General features: G+C 54.5%; 1 protein-coding gene across 4 annotated transcripts in view; it reads left to right on the top strand.

Annotated features, from left to right (window-relative positions):
- Window positions 1-18,369, top strand: part of CHST3 (carbohydrate sulfotransferase 3) — a 34,157-nt gene extending 15,788 nt beyond the window's left edge. For 3 of the 4 annotated variants that reach the window (XM_045783386.2, XM_045783384.2, XM_045783388.2), the window contains exons 2-3: window positions 10,941-11,165; window positions 12,146-18,369. In XM_045783386.2, the coding sequence (XP_045639342.1) occupies window positions 11,026-11,165; window positions 12,146-13,439 (1,434 nt within the window). In that variant the 5' untranslated portion in view covers window positions 10,941-11,025 and the 3' untranslated portion in view covers window positions 13,440-18,369. Of the gene's footprint in view, window positions 1-7,064; window positions 8,176-10,940; window positions 11,166-12,145 lie in introns of those variants that run through there. The other variant, XM_045783387.2, reaches the window with a different exon arrangement.
- The last annotated feature ends 1,585 nt before the right edge of the window (window positions 18,370-19,954 follow it).

Below are 19,954 nucleotides of genomic sequence, written 5' to 3'. Positions count from 1 at the left end.
CCCCTCTTTGCAGCCAGACAGACAGACGTGGGTCCGAAGCCCCGCCCCGCCGCCTTCTTTCTTGTGTCCTTTGTTAATAGTGGGGCCCATTGGCCAGGAGGGAAGGTGGGGGTGGGGGAGTGGGCAGGTGGAGGAAAGCTAGGATGGGCTGGGTTGTCCCCAGGTGGAATGCCATGTTTGAACTCGATTCTGGAAGAGCGGAGCCTGGGGACACCGTCCCCCGTCTCCTCTGCTGCCTGTCATCACGCTATCCCTCAAGGCCACTCTGCCTCTGGGATCTGGCCTGCGGCCACAAGCCAGCCACAGGCTTGGGCAGGAGCGGCATTCCACTCGCTGTCACCCACAGCCAGCAACAGCTGCTTATCTGGGACAGCCGGCAAGCTCCCATTTCCTGGGAGGCCAGCAATGACCTTGTGCCTTCAAAGGATATTTCTTCCAGGACGCCAAGAACCTTGTATTTGAGGTCACGTGTGTCTCTCTGAGGCGTGTGAGACAAGCAGAGGTCTAGAGTGTTGTCCAAAGTCACACAGCAAGTAGGTGACAGGTCCTGGCAGACGAGTTCCCCCGGAGCTGCCCGCTGCCGTGCGGCTCCCAGGCTTCGTTACACCTGCCTGCTCAGGGATACCACATAGGAGCTGCGTTCCCGAACCGTGGAGCCAGACTGCCTCGGCTCTCCTTGTGCCTGGGGGCGGGTTGTTCGGCCTCTCCTTGCCTTGGCGGGGGTGGTGGTTAGTAGCCAGCAGGGTACTGCCCACCTTCCTCATGGAGCTGTGCTGAGGACCGAACACATTTAATGCATGAAGCCCTTGGAAGCGCCTTGTTCACAGCGTCAGCTCGTCACTGTTGAGCTCCCCTGGGCAGAGACTGTCTCTCCCTCACTCTGCTGCCAGGGCCTCGGCCCCTGCCCTGCGTGGCCGGGAGCAAGTACTTTGCAAGTGAGTTGACTTGTCTTGCCTGAGCTTTTATCATCTGGAGGCTCACTAGGTACTTTCCCCAGACTTTTAACTTTTTACAGGTTCCCCCTTAGTTCACACCCTCCTCCTCCTCGCCTCACTGCAGAATGGCCTGAAAGCAGCCTGAAGCTTGCTCTGAAGCTTGTTCCGCCCCTTGGTAAGTCCCAGGAGCGGTTCCGAGATAACCCAGAGGTCCCAGGTTCTCACAACCTGTGAGTGCCAGTGTTACATCATTGTCAAGGCCACGCCTGGCCGACCTCCTGAGCTCTCCCCGGGGTCCCCAGGCCCTGGGGCAGCACTGTTCACACACGGAGTCTTGTGTGGCCTCCCATGGACCCTCTGCATCTCTCCTACTTGGAGCCCATGCCAGGCCTTATAGCTGATGGCAGGAGGGGGGGGCGGGGGGGAGGGGGTGTATCACAGACTATGTGGGTCCCTCAAGGCCCGCCCCCCTTTCTCCCCGCCCCCCGCTGTGAGGATGGGGCTTCCTCATCAGGTTCTACTTCCTCACTCAGCCTCCCCCACAAAAAAAGCCCCCCAGGCTTATCCTTGCACATGAATAGACCCCAGGGGTGGGGCCAGTTCATGGTCCTACAAAAAGCCAAACTCAGGCATCCAGTTTGGATTCAACTCGTTCAGTCTTCTGCCCCAGGAAGGCCATTTCTGCTCAGTCTTACTGCCCACCTCTAGCTGTGTTTCCAAAGTCCTCTTTCAACCCCGCCTCTGTGGTAAGAGCCAGTTTCCTTTCCCCCTCTTTTCAGTTCTCGTTCAGTCTTCTGCCCCAGGAAGGCCATTTCTGCTCAGTCTTACTGCCCACCTCTAGCTGTGTTTCCAAAGTCCTCTTTCAACCCTGCCTCTGTGGTAAGAGCCAGTTTCCTTTCCCCCTCTTTTCAGTTAAACTTTTTACATTTTTTTTACGTTTTTCTTTTAATCCCAGTGAGTTCACGTACATGTGATATCGCTTCAAGCGTACAGTAGCGTGCTTCCGTAATTCCGTACGTCACCCGGGGCTCGTCATGGCAAGTGCAATCCGTCATCCCCAATATTTACATTTTTTCAGTGTTGAGATAATTACAGATACACGTGCAGTTTTAGGAAATAATACAGAAAGAGCCCGTGCACCCATTACCCAGTTCCCCTGTGGTAATATCTTACAAAACTCTCTTCGAAGGTCACAGCCAGGGCACTAACACTGATGGACACAGCCAAGATAGAGCACGGCAGAGATCGCTCATGGTGCCCTTTGATAGCTCTAACCACTTCCCTCCCGCCCCCACGCCTTCCTTAGCTCCTGACAGTACTGATCTGTGCTCTTCGGTTTACAATTTTGTCATTGCTAGAATTTTATATAAATGGGGTCATGCATCTGTAACCTTTGGAGACCGTCTTTTTTCACTCAGTACCCCTAACAGTCATCCAAGCTGTGTGCAGTACGCCAGGCACAGAGAGGTTTGAAGTCTCCTGAGGAAGGTCAGTAAGTAGGACAGAGCAGAAAGGGGATCGTGGGCTTATGCACGGAGAGCTTTTTCCTCTCCGGCGATCCCAGAAATGCTGTAGGAGTTACCTTCACAAAGGTGCAGAGCAAGAGGGGACAGCCGTGTGACCATACTGAAGGGGACCCCCGGGTACCCCGCAGTGGCCACGGGCTTGTCCTGAACATGTTCACGTCTGATGCACTCACATGCACGTATGCATACTTGCACACGTTTCTGGTTGAACGGTTGCGGATCAGTCAAGCTAACGAAAGCTCCCAAGCCCACCCGTGAGCACAGAATTGTGTAGTAATGAGCGTGACCAAAATGGAAATAATAGGGCACATGAGGAATGAGGGAAGAAAAGAATTCCATGGCCCAGAGATTCCTGGCCTTCTTAGGCCGCTCCTCCTAAAGTAAGAGGGATGCATACGTGTCCACCCTTTCCCATCCTACACGCATGGCAGACATCACTAGTCAAACACCACATTCTTTCTCGCGGCAATCAAGCGTGACCTCAGTCTTCTCACAGAGCTCTAGTCAATACCGATCTACTGGCGTTGGCTCACAGGTTGAGGATTGTTTGCTGTCCATGCTTAAGCACATTCTTTGGTTCAAGACGCTGGAAACTTGGTACAGTCACCATCTTTGTCAGGCTCCCTCTTGCTTGTGCTGGGTTAAGTTTATCACAAAGCTCCTTAGGCGGACTTGGTTATTCAAGTAAACATTAAGCACTAACTGTATACAGGGCAATGGATTAGAGCACAATTCCATATACTCTTTTATTCTAGCTTACTTTTTAACCACTTCCTTTCAAAAAAAAAAAGATTGATTTATTTGAGAGAGAGAGGGAGAGCGTGAGTGGGGAGAGGGGCAGAGGGAGAATCTTAAGCAGGCTCCACACTCAGCATGGAGCCCAATGTGGGGCTTGATCCCACAACCCTGAGATCACGACCTGAGCCAAAACCAAGAATCAGACGCTTAACCGACAGAGCCACCCAGGCGCCCCTATAACCATTTTCTTTTCTTTGGGAAGAGTAATAAATAAACATGGTAACAAATTCAAACAATACAAGGAGGTGTATGTGAAAAATGGGTCCCCATCCCCACCTCTATTTCCTAGTTCCCCTCAACCACTCTGGCCCATTTCTTGTTTTCCCCTAGAGGTAGTCTGTGTACCAGCGTGTGTGTGTGTGTGTGTCCACCCCCGTGTTACACAGATGTTGGTAGACCTCACACACGCTTGTCCCTTGTTTGTATCACTCATGTCTCGAACAGCGTTTCGTATCAGCCTCTACAGAGCTGCCTCTTTCTTTCTTTCTTTTTTTAAAGATTTTTTATTTATTTATTTGACAGAGAGAGAGACAGCCAGCGAGAGAGGGAACACAAGCAGGGGAGTGGGAGAGGAAGAAGCAGGCTCTCAGCAGAGAAGCCTGATGTGGGGCTCGATCCCAGAACTCCGGGATCACGCCCTGAGCCAAAGGCAGACGCTTAACCGCTGTGCCACCCAGGCGCCCCAGCCTCTTTCTTTTTAACCACTTACGGAGTATTGCACTGACAAATGTACCATCATTTATCGAACTAGTTTTTTGTTTGAATTTTTACGTTTGTGCCTGTTAGCAGACATTAAGGTCATTTTCCGCCTTTTGCAATCATGAACGGCTTACTGTTGTGTGTGGCCTTGCTGTGATTGTCCTAACGTGTCTACAGGATGAATCTTCCGGAAGTGGAATTGCCGGGTCAGAGAGCATGCATACTTAGAATCGGGACGGTTTTGCCAAATTGTCCTTCAAAAAGGACACCCCCCTCAGCATTACAAGAGGATGCTGTGTATTAGTTAGGACGGAACAGGCCGTGCTGTAGTCACAGACCCCACATCTCAGTGGCTTCGCCTAACAAAGGCTTATTTTTCCCTCACACCACGTCTGACGCAGGTTGGGGGGCTCTCCTGTCAGCAGGTCGGGATCGGGACTGAGCCAGCTGGAACCTGTGGTCTCCAGTGCGGCCACAGCAAGAGAAGAGAGGGCCTGAGGAGCGTGTGGGGTCACTTGAAGGACCAGGCCTTGAAGCGGCTCACGTCACTTCCACCCACATCCCACTGATGTGCACCTGGTCCTGTGCCTCAACGGGCCAGGATGGCGGAGGGCGTGCGAGCACTTGATGAGCACCAAGTGTTTGCCCATCTGCCCGTTGGGTCTCCCTGACGTTATCTGCCCACTAGGTTACAGAAGACGCTGTCTTTCAGTCTGACATGTGACCATGTATCTTTTCAATTAACCCTCAGATGCTTTCTTTAGGCAACTGGCCTCCGCCGTCTGCTGCGATCCCCGTGGCAGACTATGTTCACACTCAGGATGCGCTCCAGGGGGCTTGCCCAAATCTGCCCAGAACCCAAAAAACATTTTGTGGGGAAGCCCTGAGACGTTTTTTTTAAGTTTTGGCTCTTATTCATAAAAACATATAAAGGCATGTGAGTAATAATATAAAATTAGCCGTGTAAAGATCTTGCCAGCTGTGGTATGGAACAGATTGGCAGCGGTTCGGGCAATTTCCTAAGCTCTCCAGAACTCCGCCCCCACTCTCACTCAGGAAAGCGCAGGCCACGTGAGGGAGAAGGGTGGAGCTGTAAGAACCCTACATCTATTGCAGTCCTTTGCAAAAAGCAGTTTGGGGGCGGGGGTGCACATTTTTGAGGCCTTCACTATTCTTAGTAACCTTCGCTGTGAGTTACCATCTGCGGTGTTTTGTTCAGTGAGGGGCCTAAGGGGCTAAATGAAAGGCTTGGAGGATGGACGTACAAGGCACGTGTGCTTGAATGGAGGGTTTATGTAAGAGTTTGGGCTGGCATTGCAGGGCGATGTCAGACTGTAGAATGCCAGACTAAGAGGTGGGGAGGAATTGCATTTGGTAGCCAGTAAGGATCCTGTAAAGTTGGGAGGGCAAATCGGTTTTATCTCACAGGACAACTCTAATGGATCCGCGCTGCAGTGAGGTTTATGAGGCTGCATCCCAGTCTCAGCTGAAGGGAGGGCATTGATTGATTAGTGATGTCTGCTCCAGGCGCAGCACTGCTGAGTGGTGGTGTGTGTGCCGTGTGTTTGCCGTCCCTGTGATGAAGCTTCTTAAGTGGGCTAAGCTATGAGAGTCAGAGTGATAAAGGGGGGCAGGGCCATCACTAACCGGGGAGACAGGAGACCCACATAGTAGTTGGAGTTTTGTCAGCATCCACTTGTATGCCTTGGTCTCTCTGAGCCTGAATTTCTGTAGATAAAAAATGAGGAAGGGTAGGTAAGACAATGTCCACATCCTGACATTCTGCAGTGTTAGGACAAGAACCATGTTTTTTCATGGTCCACGGGGTAGTATACAGGACACATTTCTTTTGGACATCCTGGACACAAGCTTCCACTGCAGGCCCTGACTGGGCAAGGCCCAGAGTGCGGGGCAGCTCCGACCCAGCCCAGGGCCCCAGGTTCAGTGTGAGAGGTGCTGGAAGCGCCTTCGCTGACAGGAAGGCCTGGGACTGTTCTCTGGGGCCCTGTATTTCATGCGCCTGTTGGCTTTGGGGTTTACACAGGATGTTTTGTTCACAGGGCTGAGCCGGCCCTGATAAAGTGACTCTCAAATGGGGTTAGAGAGTGTGTACCCCCATATCCCCACAGAGCAAAACAGGGCTGAGGGGCAGCCAGGGTCTGTCCCAGGCGGAGCTGATACCCTGAGAGTCTGTGGCAGCCCCACCCCCACCAGGCTGGCCCTCAGCCCCCTGGTCCACCTCGTGGCAGTGGCCCAGAGCTTCTTACAAGTTCTTGGATGTCTGCTGCTGCTCAGGTGAGATACACTTCTACCTTTGGCTGCTTCTTCTCTGTCTCTGTCTTGGCTGAGGCTGGGCACATGCCCATAAGGAGGTCCTGGAGGGGTTTGTTCTTGTGAGAGGAAGCTGGAGCCCTGGAATGTGAGCAGGCTTGAGGAGTAAGGACGGCCCCGAGCCGCGCAGGGGAGCATCGGCCAGACATCCATTCACTTCCTCACTCTCTTCATCCTTCCCTTCTTCCTTCACTCACTGGTTCATCCAACAGCCCCTAGGCATTTACTCTCCCATCAGACATTAAGTCTGAGATATTGGGGGCCTTGGTCCTTTCCAGGCCATCCTTGCCTATGTGAAATGGAACCCAGTATGGACAGGCCCCTGGATGGGCTTCTGCGTTCCCCAAGCAGGGACCTCCCCCCTCAGGGGCAGGCCCAGCCTTGGAGTCCCTCCTCCCTGCCCCGCCCTCCGTCCTAGTCTCTAGGGGACTCAGAGACAACTCACAGAAACCCTCCCAAGGTTTCCCCTCATGGGCTTCGGCAGCATCATGCTTGGGGCACCTCCTCGCACCCCTCCCCCCCGGGCTATGGCCCATAGCGTGTCGGTCTAGGGTTTCCCACAGTGGGCTTCACTGCTCCCACAGAGCCCCCCCCATCTGGACTCTTGCCCACTCTCAGCTTCTCTTCTCGGTGTGGCTCTTCCTCTGATGGAACGGGGGTGGGAGCAGGGCCTACAACCGCTGAGGCCCAGCCCCCACTGTGCTCTGGGCCCCAGCAAGTGAGGGGAGTGGAGTTTTGCTGCCTGATGCAATGTCTGGCAGGGCCCGTCCCTTATCAGAGCTCCATTCCCAGCAGACTCTGGGACCACACCTTCCGTTAGGGGACGCAGGGGCAGGCTGGGAGGCGTCCAAGTAGAAAACTGTTGTCTAGTGAAGGCCCCTCATGGGGCAGGAGGGAGGCCTGGCCAGAAAAGCCCCCGAGGGGAGAGGAAAGTAGGGAGATGGGTGCCTGAGTTGGGGCCTTAGCCCAGCCCACTTTCTTTTCAGTATTCCCTCTCTAAGATTTGTCTGGGATACGCGGGTGGGTTTCTGCCCTCCCATCATTAGCGCATCACTGTACAGGCTTGAACTGAAAGCTCCAAGGCTTAATTTCTTCATCCTCAAAATGACATCCCGATTGATAGTGATAATTCAAGAGACTGACGGATGCGAAGCCCCAAGCGCGAAGTTTTGCGCATAGTACTCGCTCGGGGCGTATACTCAGAGCACACACCCACAGTGCACGCTCCGAGCACACACAGTGTTCGCTCATCTAGGGGACAGCCGCTTTTTCTTCTTCACGTGTCCATCAGCTTAGAGTGAGGGAGCATCTCCCGCTAGGCCAGACGCTTTGGAAAAGGCATTCGTCCATTCATCTGACAAGTGTTCTAGAACACCTGGTCTGTGCCCCGTATGTACAGGGTAGGGCACGAGGATTCTGGGCACAGAGTACAAAGGTGGAACAGACGGACGAAGCTCTCCCTGTCATGGAACCTACACGCCAGTGGCTGAATTAGGCAAGAAACCAGTGCATTTCCGACCAGGAAGGAAACAAAGCAGGATGCTGAGAAGGGAAGTCACGGGGGAGGGGAGATGGTCAGCGTGACGTTGGCGGTCAGGGAAGGGCTCCAGGGGAGGGCTCCAGAGCCGAGCGCTGGGGATGACTGGCCAAGGGCAGCTGTCCCACCCCCTGCTGCGGCCAGGCAGAGCTGGGCTGGCCCGTGCTTCTGGCCTTCTTCCCCATTGGCCCTGGTGCCCTGGAAATGGGACCTCGGCTGGTGTCCCACCTTTTCCTTTGGCTGTCACATCACTTGCTGGATGTCAGGGGGGAAAAGCTATCGAGGACTCCCCTGGGAGGCGGCGTCTGCCAAAAGAAGGGAACGATGTTTCATTCTTCCCATGAGCTAAGTAAGGGTGCACCCTGCGTTTGGGGAGGGAGTAGCGCCAAGGTTTGACTAGTGTTGACATTCACAGGCCCACTTCTTACAGAGGACCTCTGACGGGAGCTTTGCCAGGTGACCCCCATCTTGGCCCCATCTTCCTCCCTAGTGGCCCTGTGACCTCCTGGCCCCTGTGGCCCTCTCCTACCTCCTGGTCTGAGGACCTCCCCCATTGCCCCTGGGACCCCTAAACCTCCCTCACCTGCCTGCCCACAGTCCGCTGGGCTTCCAGAGCTAAAGCTAGGGGCGGCCGCTGGGACAGGGCGGAGCCAACAGCCTGCCTTGTGTTTCCTGTCGGAGAGTTTTCACCATTGCTTCTTCCTTTTAGGGCAACGCCGGGAAGGTTCTTAGGAACTCTGTATTTTTCAGGGGGGTGAGGGGACTGGGAGGGCAACTCAGAAATAGAAACAGTGCTTGCAAGGGAGGGGAGGAGAAGGTGCTGAGCTTCGTCATCGAGGCAGCCGAACTTCTAATCTCACCAAAGACCCAGAAGGGAGAGGACAATGAGGGCAACTCCCCTCACCCACTCCTGCCTTTTCTCCCCTCTCGTAGTTAATGAACACTTACCATGCCCCAGATACTGTTCCTCACAGCAGCCTTATGTACAGGTTTTTCATGCTACAGATAAAGAAACTGAGGCCCAGAGAAGTTAAGTCACTCCCACAAGGTTACACAGCATGGTAGACACGCAGGAAGGACTGGAACCCAGGACTCCTGGTCCCAGCTCCTTTTGCTTCCCTTACATCATCAGACACAGACAACTCTTACCCAAGAGATGGGAGGGCAGAAAGTCAGGATTTCAATCCCTTTTCTCTACAGACTTAGCGTTGAGTCTCACCCTTCCAGAGAGCTGGGTAGCCTTGTGCACCACGGGGTGCGAGAAACATGGGTCTGCCCGTCATTCTGCAAACTCTTGCTGATAGCCTGCCAGGAACTGTGCTCACTGTTTGCTCACTCGTGTCTTGTTGGGCAGCTGGTATATGCTCGGTGCCGTTCTAGATGCTAGTCCCTACTTCAGGGGGCTCGGAGTCTGGGAAGACAGACAGACCATCGGCTGGAAAGCCCAACCATATGTGCTACTGGGGAGCACTGAGAGGCTCGAATGACCCAGATCTTGGAGGGATGATGAGGGCTGCTGCTGGGGGAAACTTGGGCAAGTTATTTAATCCCTCAACCTCAGTTTCCTCATCTGTAAAATGGGATAGTTGCTACCTAATAGGACTTCTGTAAGGATCTGATGAGGAAATGCAAATTAAGTGCTTATTAGCATGGCACCTGGCACAGAGGAGTAAGCACTCAATAAATCTCAGCTCCCCAATCGTTCCAGTTGACCCTTCCACCCCGAGTGTCAACTCCGTGAGGGCTTGGGCCAGCTCCACTTGTTCGCTTCTGTGTCCCCAGTGCCTAGACCAGAGACAGGTGCAGAGTGGGTGCTCAGGAAATAGTTGTTGAATGACTATGTGGGGAAAGGCCCAGAAGAATTAGGAAGGGGCAGGAATATTGCAGTTGCCCTGGAGCTGGCCCTGCAGGTCTCTTCCCTCCTGAGCCCCTTCTCAGCCACCCACACTCAGGAAGCCTCACCACCCCCTCTGCCCTGCACAGCTGGGCCCCGCCACTGAGCTGCCAAGGTTATAGCTCTGCCTCCTCGAGTTGCAGAGCCCGTGGCCCACTGTTTTCCCCGAAGGACAGATGTTCTGCCTATCCCTTTAGCCACTTTCATTGTGCGATGAAGGTGCAACCCTGGGACCTGCCTTCCTGCCCTTCTCCTCCCTCATGTCGATGTCAGCTGCTTCCCGTGGGAAAATCCATCTTTTCCAGAAAGAGAGAGGATCCTGGGTGCACTGCACCAGGTCACAAGACTTTTCCACACTTGGAGCAAATAGTATCCCATGGACGACGGTCCTTATGGAGAAGGGATAGACTTTTGATGGGGGGTGTTGTGCTGGAATCTGGGGCTCCTGATGCAGACAGGTGTGTGTGCGATGGTGACTGTAAATGTAAGAAATGGGCTCCATCCGGCAGTGCTGCGTTTGCTCCAGCTTTGAAAAATGTGCACCTCTTCCATCGAGGACCCTCTATTCTTTTATCCGTTCTGTCGTTTGGCAGCCATGCTCCAACGTCTCCTGTGTGCCTGGCCCGGTGCTAAAGGATAATAAGGGGCCGAGACAAACTCCCTGCACTCCACAAAGGGATGGTCAGCGGTGAACAAATTGATACAAGTGGGCTCACCCCATGGCAGTCTCAGATGCTAATAGGAGTCTTTGCACGGTGGTGGGGCCGGGGAACCCTAACCTAGCCAGGGGGAGGCTGCTCCAGGAGGTTGAGACGTGAAGCCTGAGGCCATGGGAGGTATTTTGGAAGGACCCAAGTGAAGGATCTAATATATATTTATTAGGTTATTCACATAACACTACAGGTCCATCTCCATCATTTTTTATTTAGGTATTTGTAGTCTTTTGCTATTGCAAACATTTATAGTGCAAGGAACATTCTTTTCCATGTACTTGCCCTTGAGTTACATGTGAGTTCAAAGGGTAAGTTGATGAAAGTGGAATGAATGAATCAACGGGCTGATTAGCATTTTAAATGACCTGATTTCACCTCTCAGCCATCAGGAGAGTGGGTCTGGGATTCTGGCTACTAAGTAGGGCCAAAACCCTCAAAAGTTGGGTGGGAAAACTCTTCATTCCTCATCTCCAGACAAGGGTGTCCTGACCACTGGTCTCTTCCCAGGACGAGGGTGTCCCCCACCTGAAGACGACGAGCCCGGTCCTGAGTGATGCTTCTGAGCTGAGTGCCCGTGGCCCCACCCTTCCCCATGGAGAAGGGACTCGCTCTACCCCAGGACTGCCGGGACTTTCTGCACAGCCTGAGGATGAGGAGCAAATATGCCCTTTTCCTGGCTTTCGTAGTGGTGGTTTTTGTCTTCATTGAAAAGGAAAATAAAATCATCTCAAGGTAAGGGATGCGAGCGCCAGTCCTCCTTATCAGGGAGGGGTGGGTGGGGCAGAGAGGTAGCTACAGGGCTCTTTGTGGACCTACAAAGGCATTCCTTCAACGAGGCTCCTCCTGGGCTCTGGCAGTGGTCCTGCATATGTCCCCAGGACTGCACAGGGATGACACTTGGCAGCCTGGGCTGGAATCCTGATTCTGGCTCTTTCTAGCTGTGACAACTTGGGCAAATTCACTTTTCTGTGTCTTAAGTTCCTCTTCTGTAAAATACGGCTAACGATGGGATTTTCCTTATAAAAAGAATAAATTAGGAAATATAAAACATTTAGCTCAGTCCGTGGCATGCAGTATCCAGTACTTGCTGACCATGGCTATTATTATTAATTTACTTCTTGAATAGGATGATGCCTCACATTAACAGCACATCTACTATATCGGCCCAAAGCCATGGATGAGGGTGAGCCCATGGAAAGGCAGGGTCCTGGTATATATACCCTGGTGGGCAGGGCTGCCATGTGCAGCTGTCCAGGTTGTATACTGCTAAAATCCAGGAGTGTGCAACTCTCCACCAGAGAGCTTTCTCTCTACTTGCACACTAGGAAACCAGAAAATACAGAGAGTAAATGCCTCTGGAAGCAGCCCTCAGCCAAGGCCAGCTGGGGCTTCACATACCTTGGGAAAGAGAATCCTTTGGTGTGTTCTACACTGTCTCCCAGGATGCCCCAGGGGGATTGGTTTGCCCACAGGGACACCCCGCTCACCCTTTACAGACCTCTTTGTCTCCCCACCCCACCTCTCTACCAGTTCTTCCTGTGACTATGTCCCAAATACACTACTTAACACTCAAATCCTTGCCTCAAAATCAGCTTCCGGGGAAACCCAGCTACCACAGGTTCTGGGTGATCAGCCCAGGAGGCTGCTTAGGGGTGCACAAGGGATGGAGTCCCCAGTCACTCACTGACTCCGATTTCCCTTTGTCCTCCTAGGGTGTCAGACAAGCTGAAGCAGATCCCACAGCCCCTGGTAGATGCCAACGGCACCGACCCAGCCCTGATCTTGGCCGACAATGCGTCTCTCTTGTCCCTGAGTGAGCTCGATTCAGCCTTCACCCAGCTGCAGGGCCGCCTGCGAAACCTCAGTCTGCAGCTGGGTGTAGAGCCAGCAGGGGAGGCCGAGGCGGAGGCCCGGGCGGAGGCCGGGGAAGGGGAGCCACCGCCACCCCCCGGGGCGCAGCCTCGGCGCCACGTGCTCCTCATGGCCACCACCCGCACCGGCTCCTCGTTCGTGGGCGAGTTCTTCAACCAGCAGGGCAACATCTTCTACCTCTTCGAGCCACTGTGGCACATCGAGCGCACGGTGTCCTTCGAGGCGGGAGGCGCCAACGCCGCGGGCTCGGCCCTGGTCTACCGCGACGTGCTCAAGCAGCTGTTCCTGTGCGACCTGTACGTGCTGGAGCACTTCATCAGCCCCCTGCCCGAGGACCACCTGACCCAGTTCATGTTCCGCCGCGGCTCCAGCCGCTCGCTGTGCGAGGAGCCCGTGTGCACGCCCTTCGTCAAGAAGGTCTTCGAGAAGTACCACTGCAAGAACCGCCGCTGCGGGCCCCTCAACGTGACGCTGGCCGCCGAGGCTTGCCGCCGCAAGGAGCACATGGCCCTCAAGGCCGTGCGCATCCGGCAGCTGGAGTTCCTGCAGCCGCTGGCCGAGGACCCCCGGCTGGACCTGCGCGTCATCCAGCTGGTGCGGGACCCGCGGGCCGTGCTGGCCTCCCGCATGGTGGCCTTCGCGGGCAAGTACGAGGGCTGGAAAAAGTGGCTGGCCGAGGGCCAGGCGCGGCTGGGCGAGGACGAGGTGCAGCGGCTGCGGGGCAACTGCGAGAGCATCCGGCTGTCGGCCGAGCTGGGCCTGCGGCAGCCCGCCTGGCTGCGCGGCCGCTACATGCTGGTGCGCTACGAGGACGTGGCGCGCTGGCCGCTGCGCAAGGCGCGGGAGATGTACCGCTTCGCCGGCATCCCCCTGACGGCGCAGGTGGAGGACTGGATCCAGAGGAACACGCAGGCGGCGCAGGACGGCAGCGGCATCTACTCCACGCAGAAGAACTCCTCGGAGCAGTTCGAGAAGTGGCGCTTCAGCATGCCCTTCAAGCTGGCGCAGGTGGTGCAGGCCGCCTGTGGGCCCGCCATGCACCTGTTCGGCTACCGGCTGGCGCGGGACGCCGCCTCCCTCACCAACCGCTCCGTCAGCCTGCTGGAGGAGCGCGGAACCTTCTGGGTCACGTAGGCGGCCCGGGGCCCGCGCGCACCCCTCCTTGTGGAAGGCCCACCCTTACCTTCCTCGCCCCCCACCCCGGCCGAGGGTGCGATGGTGGCTCCCGCGGAGGGGGGGCGGGCGGGCGGCCTCTCGCGGAGCAGGCAGCCCTCCCGTAGCAGTAGGCGCCCCCCGCCAGCTAGCTCCCCCCCACCCCAGCCTGGGGCCTGGGGTCTCTCACCGAGAGCCAGACAGCGCCTGTCCCGTGGCCAGTCCCGGACCGAAGGGGCTGCGGTCTCCTGAGCAGGCCCACACAGGCCCAGAACTATTGACAAGCCTTTCTCTCTCTCTCTCTCTCTCTCTCACACACACACACACACGCACACACACACACACACACACACACAGGGAACACGCCTAAGTGCCTGCAGACCCTGTGGGTCAGAGTCCCAGTGTTGAACCAGAAGGGGCTGTGTGCACGGACCAGTCACAGCAGCCCTCCTGCGTACTCAGCGTTCATCTTACAGTTTCTGGATTTCTACACAATCCAGTGTGGAATCCGCATGGATCCCTGGGGAGGGACTGTAAACAGCCCAGAATGTCCGAGGATGGCCGTTGGGGCTTTTCAACCAAGAACGATTCAGTATTTTCATAAATGGAAGAGCCGTGCTGGCTGCTGATGAGATCAGCCCGGCACAGAACTGTGAAACACACTCACACGTGTGAAGACAGCGCCTCTGTGCACACCACACACAGACCCAAACTACGTAGAAACCCAATCCACACACACGCAGACCAGACAAGCTTCCCGGTTGCTTTATGCCCACAGGATTTAACTATCACAGACCTAAAGACGAGCCTTTTGTTACATTTTTAAACTATTTGGGGATGAGGAAGGAAACACGGGTTTGGGACGGAACGGTAGACACAGAAGGGCCGAGGCTGCGGCCCCTGCCCGCCTTGGTTTCTCCTGGCTACCTCCTCTGGCCCATGTTCGTCCTCCCTGCTGGCAGGCAGGATGTTTTGAAATGGTGTGGCCAAGCCTCACATGACTACAGCCCAAATGCCCGGTCCCAGCTGGGCTGGCTCTCCGAGAGCATGTCCATGTGTGAAGGCTGCCTCAGGCCTGACCGGAGGCAAAAGGCAGCTGACCGGTCCTGCCATTTTCAGCCAGGCCTCGTGTGGGGCAGGGCCCAGAAGAGAGTGCAGAGTGCTCCTGGGGGAGAAGTCACATCAGGATACCCCCTCCCCTGAGAAGACAGGGGACAGAGGTCGGCCTCATGGTTGGTCACCATGGTTACGTGGTTAGTGTCTGGAATTCCAACTTTTAGGGCTCTGGGAAGAGTGTTGCTCAACTTGGGTTAGGCTGGGTGTTTTATTTGGGTTTTTAAAAAGAAAAGTTATTTATAGTTTCGTATCTTGTTTTGTGGCTACATTTTTTATTTTCTTTCTGCAGGAGTGCAGCTCGGAAGCAATCCGGGCGTGAGGAGGCTGGGAGGACCAGCAGGGAGCACTCTGGCTCCTGCTGGAGGGAGAGGAGGAGGAGGAAGGATCAGAGCCTAGGTGGCCACATGGCAGCCTGCAGTGCCCCGCGGGCTTTACTGTTTGAGCCCCGTGTGGAATGAGTCTCAGAAACCACCAGCGTTCTTTGCTGTGTGTCCAGAAGCAACATAAATCAGCTCTCGCCCTCTCCCCGAGATGAGGCCAGATTTGAACATCTCTTCCAGGTCCAAATGCCTTTCCTGGGGGAATCAGGGGCCTGTGGCCAAGCAGCAAATGTCCCCAAACTGGGGAGCAGAACTCAGTCCCCTTCAGAGCTTGAAGAGCTGCACGAGTTCACTAGGGCTGTTTCTGATTTCCTGGACAACTTCTCTGTCGGATCTGTCCTGTTGTCAAACCAGAGGGCTGAGTTTCGGTCTGAGTAATACGGACACAAGGGAACTAGAGGATCTGAGTCCAGCTGGTGCCGCCACGGGGAGTGTGTCCTGGCCAGAAGCTGCTGGTTGAGATGGTGAGGACCGCAGCCATTTTGTGGGGTCTGTGCTAATCACCGCTTGAAGCTGCTGGGTCTCCGACACCATGGACTGCAGCCATTCAAGGAGGTCTCCGGTCTTGGCTTTCCAGTCCCAGAAACAAGTTGTGCAGGGAGCTGGCTCGAATTTGGGGTCCAAAGGGACTCCAGCCCTGAAAACTTGACCCTGGGGCAGAGGGGGACCAGGATGTTTCTGGCAAGCACAGAAGTGCTGGCTGTTCCTCCCCACCCCCACCCTGTTCCCTGCACTGTTCCCCACCTGTGGTTGGTGGGGGCTGGGGCAGGGATAGAGGCAGGCACCTCCATCTGGGGCTCTTCTTGGGGCCCCCCCTGGTGTGGACAGCAAACTTCTTCCTTCCTTCCTTCCTTCCTTCCTTCCTTCCTTCCTTCCTTCCTTCCTTCCTTCCTTCCTTCTTTCATGTGTTTCTGGGGCCAAGGTCTCCACCCCCGGAGCTCTGAGGACAGTGCCGAGAATGGACCTTTGGGACTTCTCAGGACACTCACAATTTGTACGCTGCAAGTTGACTTAATTTATTTATTTTGTGACAAAGAAGAGACATAAAATACCTTATTATTTGCAGGGACTCAAAGCTGTACCCAAATCAAGGAAGACGAAACAGTAATAGAAACCGTTGACTCGCACCATACACACAAGGGCACTTGAAGAAGACGATTCAGAATACCAGAGAAGAGTCACCCCCAGGGCAGGGGGGTTGCACTGGCCCCAGGGTGTTGTTTAAGGAGGTACCTTGGTTTTTTCCTTGTAGTTTGGAAGATGCAACATTGGAGGCTCTTTCTGCTGTATTCCCTTCCTGGTGTCTGAAACAGGACACAGCTCGAGAGAGAGCCCTCAGCAGCGCTCCGGGAACCCTCGGGGTTTGGGGAAGGACAGGGTGGGGGCGACTACTGACTTTACACTCTGGGGGACCTAGTTGGGGGTATGTATTTGGGGTTTTCAGCAGGCAGCTGGGACGAGGAAGGTGGTCCATCTGGGGCGAGTGCCTCCTCTTCCGGCGAGGCCAGCCCCGGCTTCTCTGCTCTTGCTGGCTCTAGCGGCAGCCTTTCCCCGCTCAGCGTCCACCTGCCTGCAGACGGAGGGAGCAACTGAGGCCTCACCTCTGGGGCTGCCGGCTTCTCCGGAACAAGAGGCCCATTCAGCAATGAATGTTGACTCATTTTCTTTTTCCTGATGAAGACCTCTTTAGCCTGGCCTATATAAATAGTTCAGAACATTCCAGGCCTTAGTGAGACAGGGCAGTGTCTAACACCCACAGGCTGTCACTGCGGCTGCCTATTCCTGGCTTCTCCTCTGGCCTCGTTTGTAAACCTTGGAGGGAATAAGGGCACCAGGTTGGGGGTGGGGGTCTTTGGGAGCAGTCCATGGGGAGCAGGGTTCCTGAGTCCCCACAGAGAGGAAAAAAGAAGCAGATTCGCAGCTCTGTGGCATTCCCCCCCACCCCCACTCCCACCGCTGCAGGTTATCAGAAGTTCTTACTAAGGTTGAGGGACATGAACAAAATCTAGTCTTTGGTCCCTTTATGTGATACATACACTTGAAAATAAATAACTTGATGAATAGGAAGAAAATGTTTAGTGAAGATTTATGCCCTGCTTGGGAGCACCCTCAGCCAGGGGCTGGTCTAACGGGGCAGCTGCTGCCAGGACCCCTGAGAGCAGAGGGCCCACCCAAGCCATTACAATGGCATCTTTCCCCACCACCTCTGTCCTATCTGATGATGGAGCAAGGCCCAGCAGGAAGTCAGGGGATCCCTGTCCCGGGAGATGGGCACTTGGCCTGGAGAGGTAAGCATCAGATAGTCTGGTCCTGATCCCAGAGGTCTCTCAGCCCTGGTGGTCTTTTCCCACATTAGGGCCTGTTTTAATTGACTGCGGGGCCTGCCCCTTGCTAAGCCCTGGATTATGAAGGATAGGAGCAGAAGAGCAGATGGCCGCGTCCCTGAGGCGGTCCCTTGCTCCCATCCCCCAGGCTGAAAGCAAAGGCAGGTCCTGAAGGGATGGATTTCGGGGGCAGGAAGAGAAGGGGGTGGGCATGGGGAAACGCATCTGCAGAAGCCAAGTAGGTCTTGCCGATCTGCACAAAGTGGAAGGGCATCTGCTGAACTCCCAGGGTCCCAGGTGGGTGGGTTTGCTCGTGGAGATTGCCAGGACATGGTCCAGCTGGATGAGAGGCAGAAGGCTTCCTGGACACTTCCTGAATGCCACCGCATTGCCTCTTGGCTGCCCACAGTTTCAGGAATAGTGGAAGCTGCCCTTTACCTCAAAAGGAGGAAGCGGAATTGGCAAATTCAGATGCCTTAAGAGCTTGGAAATCCTTTGGTCTCATATCCTTTGTCATTCCAGGACTGTGCCCGGGGACGAATGAGTTGTGTGTTTCCAGGGATACGGACGCAGTGCCAGCCCCATGGGCCCAGCTCATAATGTAGACCAGATATTTTATTTGGGAAAATACCCTGCTTCCTCTACCATTGGGCTTCCTCTACCATTGGGCACCCCAGAAGTTTCCATCTCATCTGTATGTTCTAAGCCAAGTGTGCCTGGCTCCCCTGCTCCCTCCTGGATCCCGCAGACTCTGTCTTCTTTTTACCAAGACCTCAGCTCTGTGTCATGTTTCGTGGCCACATGGTATGGGACTCTCCCTTCGCAGCCACGTGTGGCCATGTGTGTACATATGTGTCCACACGTGTGTATGTGTAGCCTGCAGCTCCTCCTGCTCGGCCACGTTGCCCCCAGCCCCTCTTGCCATCGAATGTCCCAGGTATCCTTGCCATGGCTGCAATCTGCCATCTCCTGGAAATGCAGGGGCCACCGCCGGTCAGGGTCTGCTTTGTGGAACAGAATGTGAACCATCACTTGATGGCTTACTTGACTTATTTAATTAAAAATGAAACCATGCAGTGAGCAAAATCTGAAGTGTGGCTCTGCCTTTCTTTTGCTTTTGTTCTCAACAGCAATGAAAAATTAAGAAAAAAAATGAGCAGCTGTAGGAAAGGGGTGGTGACTTCAAGCATTAAGCAGGGCAGAGGAAAGCTCCTGAGAAGTGAAAGACATAGGGAAGGATGGCTAAGTGCAGCAGGTGTGATGATAGTTGCTTCTGTGACCAAGATGGCGGAGCTGGTGGGAACTGTGCCTGGAGCTGGCTGCAGGAATGCAGTCTGACATGAATACCCAGGTGTTACAGGGCAGGGACTAGAGCATTGGCTAGAGGTCAGGAGACCTGGGGACAAATCCCAGCTTTGCCACTGTCTGGCCCTGTGACCTTAGACAAGTCACTTCCCTTATCTGAGCCTGAGTTTCCTTGAGAATGAGGCGTGTTATCAGTGCTTTACAGCCATTGTTCCAAAGTCAGCTGAAAAAGAGGCTCTGCTGTCTCGCCCAGAGCTCCTGTATATTGATTTGTTTCACGTGTTGAAACCTAAGATTTCCTTTGGCCTTCAACAAAATCACAAAAAGCACATGAGGAGATCGCTAAAGACCCTTTGGCTAAGAAATTGAATGGAGTCCTTTCAAATTGTTGTTACATGGCTCTATCAGTCCTCATCACTGTAGTGCAAATTAGGTTTGGGCCCTTTTACCTCCTAACAGGCACCTGGAGGCAGTAGGCGTTTCCCCAGAGAGAAGGGAGAAGGTTCATTTTGGAACTCGAGAAGACAGAGCTTGTAAAGCTTTATGGGTTTGGGGGCCCAGGGGAGGAACCTTGAAGAAGCAGAGAAGGGCTGAGCACTGGTGAGCAGTTAGGTACCTGGTGGGAGGGGCGACAACAGAGGGAGGCATGATGGGAAGGAATGGGACCCCTTCCCAAAAACTCAAACCTGTGCCTCTGCCTTTCCACCCAGGCTGGGCCTTGGGGACTCAAACCATTTTCCTCCCAACCCTTGAAATTCAGCCGTGTACAATGACATCCCAACCTGAGTATCTCTGCCCCCCCCCAACCCCCCAGTCAGGTGCCGCTGCTGTCTCCACTCTTCTGGGGACTGGATATATTTAGTTTAATTTCTGGGCTCTGTTTCCTACCACAAATGACCTCCTGGAGAAACAAATTGCCATAATCATAGAGCAGAGAAGGCTGGAGACCTTCCCACCCACTCACCCCCTCAGTCACCAGCCCAGGCTGGAGCCATCTTTGCTCTCTGCTCTTAGGCCTTTCGGGACTCCTGAATCTTCCTCCACTATACCCCAAGTTACCCAACCCTGGGAAGGAGCCAGATGCTCCACGGGGTCTCTGAGGGAGTGACAGTCGGCTGGACCCATCTGCGAAGCAGTTTGACCATCAGCAGGGGCCTGGGACTTGTGTCATTTGCTCACAGCAGGCACACCACTGGAGTCTGCATCAGTGTGTCCCCAAGTGTGTCTGGAAGAACTGTGGTCACCTAACTGCTCTTAGGAAGTTACAGTGCACATTAGCATATTAAAGGCTCTGAGAAGTTCTGCTTTCCTTTCCCTCAGCTTACCAGAATTCACCCAGAACGATTTTTACAGGAAGAATTCTTTCACCATG

Source organism: Ursus americanus, chromosome 6 (assembly GCF_024610735.1).
Source record: "Ursus americanus isolate L20-20 chromosome 6, mUrsAme1.1.p, whole genome shotgun sequence".
NCBI classification, from domain to species: Eukaryota; Metazoa; Chordata; class Mammalia; order Carnivora; family Ursidae; genus Ursus; species Ursus americanus.
The sequence above is the reverse complement of the archived record's forward strand: the minus strand, read 5'-3'. Positions and strand labels throughout refer to the sequence as shown.